The following is a 2,792-nucleotide window of genomic DNA, read 5'->3' on the forward strand; positions in this document are numbered from 1 at the left end:
CTTATTAATAATATTGCAATTGCTACAGCGATCTGGCGTGAGCAACTACTTGTCACAATATAGTGTTGCAGTGTTGCAGCATTAAATCAAAGGTGCTTGATCCTACCCATTGGGCATACTAAATCTCACAGCCAAGACTCAGCAGGCATGCCATGGCAAGATCACATCGGTAGTGGGCGACTCTTAAAGGTGATTTGTGCATAGCTCTTGTCAACACCTCAGACTTGATAGTACCATAAGAATGTAATATCATTATTGTTGCTTACTTATAACATGACATATACATATAGCATGACTAAAGCGGGATTACGTAATGCTTATTACACTGGTATAGTTCAGGTAGTCTAACTAACACATACTCTAACAGCGCACTAATAACCTGACCGTAAATCTCCTGGCAAAACAAACACCCAAAGCATGTACTGGCATTTATCTGATGCAACCTGAAACCATAAACAGATATCAGATGACTGCTTGAGTTTTTGTCAGTCACATGGACGAATTTTGCATTTTGAAAGGGCAACCTAAAAAAGAAGCGAGCCCAGTTAATTTAATCTTAATCACAGGATCAGAGCAAGCCCTTCAAACGCGAGTAAAACAGATATTACCCGGCTAGCAGCCTGCTCTACCGCTGACCTATATACATGGGCTTTAATACTAGCTGTTTGCACGCGTGAATACATCATGCTCTTGATTTCCTCACACTCTGCTTTCTAAGACAACTTAGCTGCTCTGCAATAACACCGATACTGTAGTTCAATAACCCAGGGGGGTAGTCCCTCGTCTTAACCTCGCTCCGAGAGGGTATTTTACTATTATACATGTCTAATCTGATTTCGCGTAATTTGGTCAATGAAAATCGAATGAAATAATTTACCCACCATCGTTCTGGCTAGAAGAGTTAGCATGCTTAAGGCAAAAGGCTGCCAGATTGGGTCACAAGAGTAAAATCACCAGCGTTGTCATTCTGTGCGTCCGCGGTCAGTGCGCCACAAGGACGAAGTTTGGATCTTCCCAGACGTCGGGAATATCCGCCTTCCTTCGGGCGACGTCGGCAATGGCAGTCAACTCTCGCGCTAGAGCGCAACCTATAAATAGACTACTCCCAAACCGGACTGGACTGATGAGAGAATAATCTCTTATGGCCTCCCCTTGGTAAACTGACGGAGATACAGGATGTCCTTTCACTCTGCAGCATGTCAATGTTTCCCAAACCATTTAAAAAGCAAGATATAGTAAGGTCTCACAGTTGATTATTAAATTAGATTCAACTTTATTGTCATTGTGCAGAGTACAAGTACAAAGACAACAAAATGCAGATTGTGTCTAACAAGAAGTGCAAAAAGGCAGAAGAGTGCAATGTGATATACAAAGTACAGAGGTGGTGCATAGACAGGACAAGAAATTGTAGGTTGACAAAGACAACAATCCTTTAAAAAAAATCCTACACCCAAAGTTTGCTAACATGACTATTGTGGTATTAGCACTCTATGTTTTTAAAATACATATAACATAAGCATCTAACAGAAAAAAAGGCTATACAGCTACATGATTAACTTAAGTTTTATGTGTTGCGATTATGAGGGGTCCTTGGAGAATTTTCCACTCCATGAGGGGTCCCCGGCCCACAAAGGTTTGAGAACCCCTGGTGTAGACAGTACAGCTGGTTTACAGATGGTGCTAATACAAATTAAATAGAAATATGTGCAGTGTATTAGCAGTTATACCTTTTAAGAGCAGGATAAATATGGCTATGTAATATTATGAACAATATATGAACAACATGTCCAGATATGTGCAATGTAGTGGCAGAACCATTATATAGTAGTAGTAAGAATAATATATATATATATGTGCAGTTTATTAACAGGATATATTACATAATAAATATGGATATTCAGTATGAACCGTATAGACAGATATGTACAGTATGTACAGCTATCTGTGTGGTAACAGTACCATTGTAGTGCAGAAACAGTAACATTATAAGAGTAGTAAGAATAAGTGCAGGAGGAAGAGCAGTAGACTATGGCTATGTATAAGTGTAATTACTGTACAATTGTAAATAAATACAACAATATGGGTGGGATAGGGTAACCTTGTTGTCCCTGAAGGTTGCCATGGTCGTGGACACCTCAACAGGCACAGGCAAGGAGGAGTTAGGCGGGGCGGGGTGTGATTGGGGCTTGGATGTCACCAGGATGCAGAGCTAGAGCTCAGGTGACAGCCACAGGAAAGAAGCTTCCTCTGAACCTGCTGGTTTGGGTGCGGAGAGACCTGTAACACCTCCCAGAGGGGAGTGGGGTGAACAGTCTGTGGTTGGGGTGAGAACAGTCTTTGATGATGCGCGTCTTACGCAAGCATCGCTTGCCCTGGATGGCCTCGATGGAGGGAAGTGAGGAACCGGTGATGCGTTGGGCAGTTTTCACCACCCTCTGCAGTGCTTTCCGGTCATGGGCAGAGCAGTTGCCATACCAAACTATGACACAGTTGGTGAGGATGCTCTCGATGGTGCAGCGGTAGAAGTTAGGATCTGAGGAAACAGATGGTGTATGTCAGAGTAAAAACCAAGCCAGAGGTTGAGAGAATTGTCTGTAGACCTGCGAGACAGGGTTGTGTGAAGACACAGATCTGGGAAAGGATGCATGATGAAAAGGAAAAAGAACCAAAAAGAACCAAAAAGAACCAAAAAGAACCAAAGAACAAGGGGCCGTTCTCTTTTTATACCCCTCTCAGGCAGGCAGGACATGTCCAAGGGGCCGTTCTCTTTTTATACCCCTCTCAGTCAGGCA

At 42.6% G+C, this 2,792-nt stretch overlaps 1 protein-coding gene across 1 annotated transcript in view; it reads right to left on the reverse strand.

Annotated features, from left to right (window-relative positions):
• The window catches only part of LOC143106005 (carnitine O-acetyltransferase), a 19,640-nt gene extending 18,602 nt beyond the window's left edge, over positions 1-1,038 (reverse strand). Inside the window, exon 1 of the mRNA XM_076270165.1 lies at positions 882-1,038. Coding sequence (XP_076126280.1) covers positions 882-908 — 27 coding nt within the window. The 5' untranslated portion in view covers positions 909-1,038. The remainder of the gene's footprint in view (positions 1-881) is intronic.
• Positions 1,039-2,792: the final 1,754 nt, after the last annotated feature.

Source organism: Alosa pseudoharengus, unplaced genomic scaffold, assembly GCF_046254945.1.
Source record: "Alosa pseudoharengus isolate Yale_2024_CS ecotype anadromous, Long Island Sound unplaced genomic scaffold, YU_APseudo_1.1 YU_APseudo_1.1_scf_6, whole genome shotgun sequence".
Lineage (NCBI taxonomy): Eukaryota > Metazoa > Chordata > Actinopteri > Clupeiformes > Clupeidae > Alosa > Alosa pseudoharengus.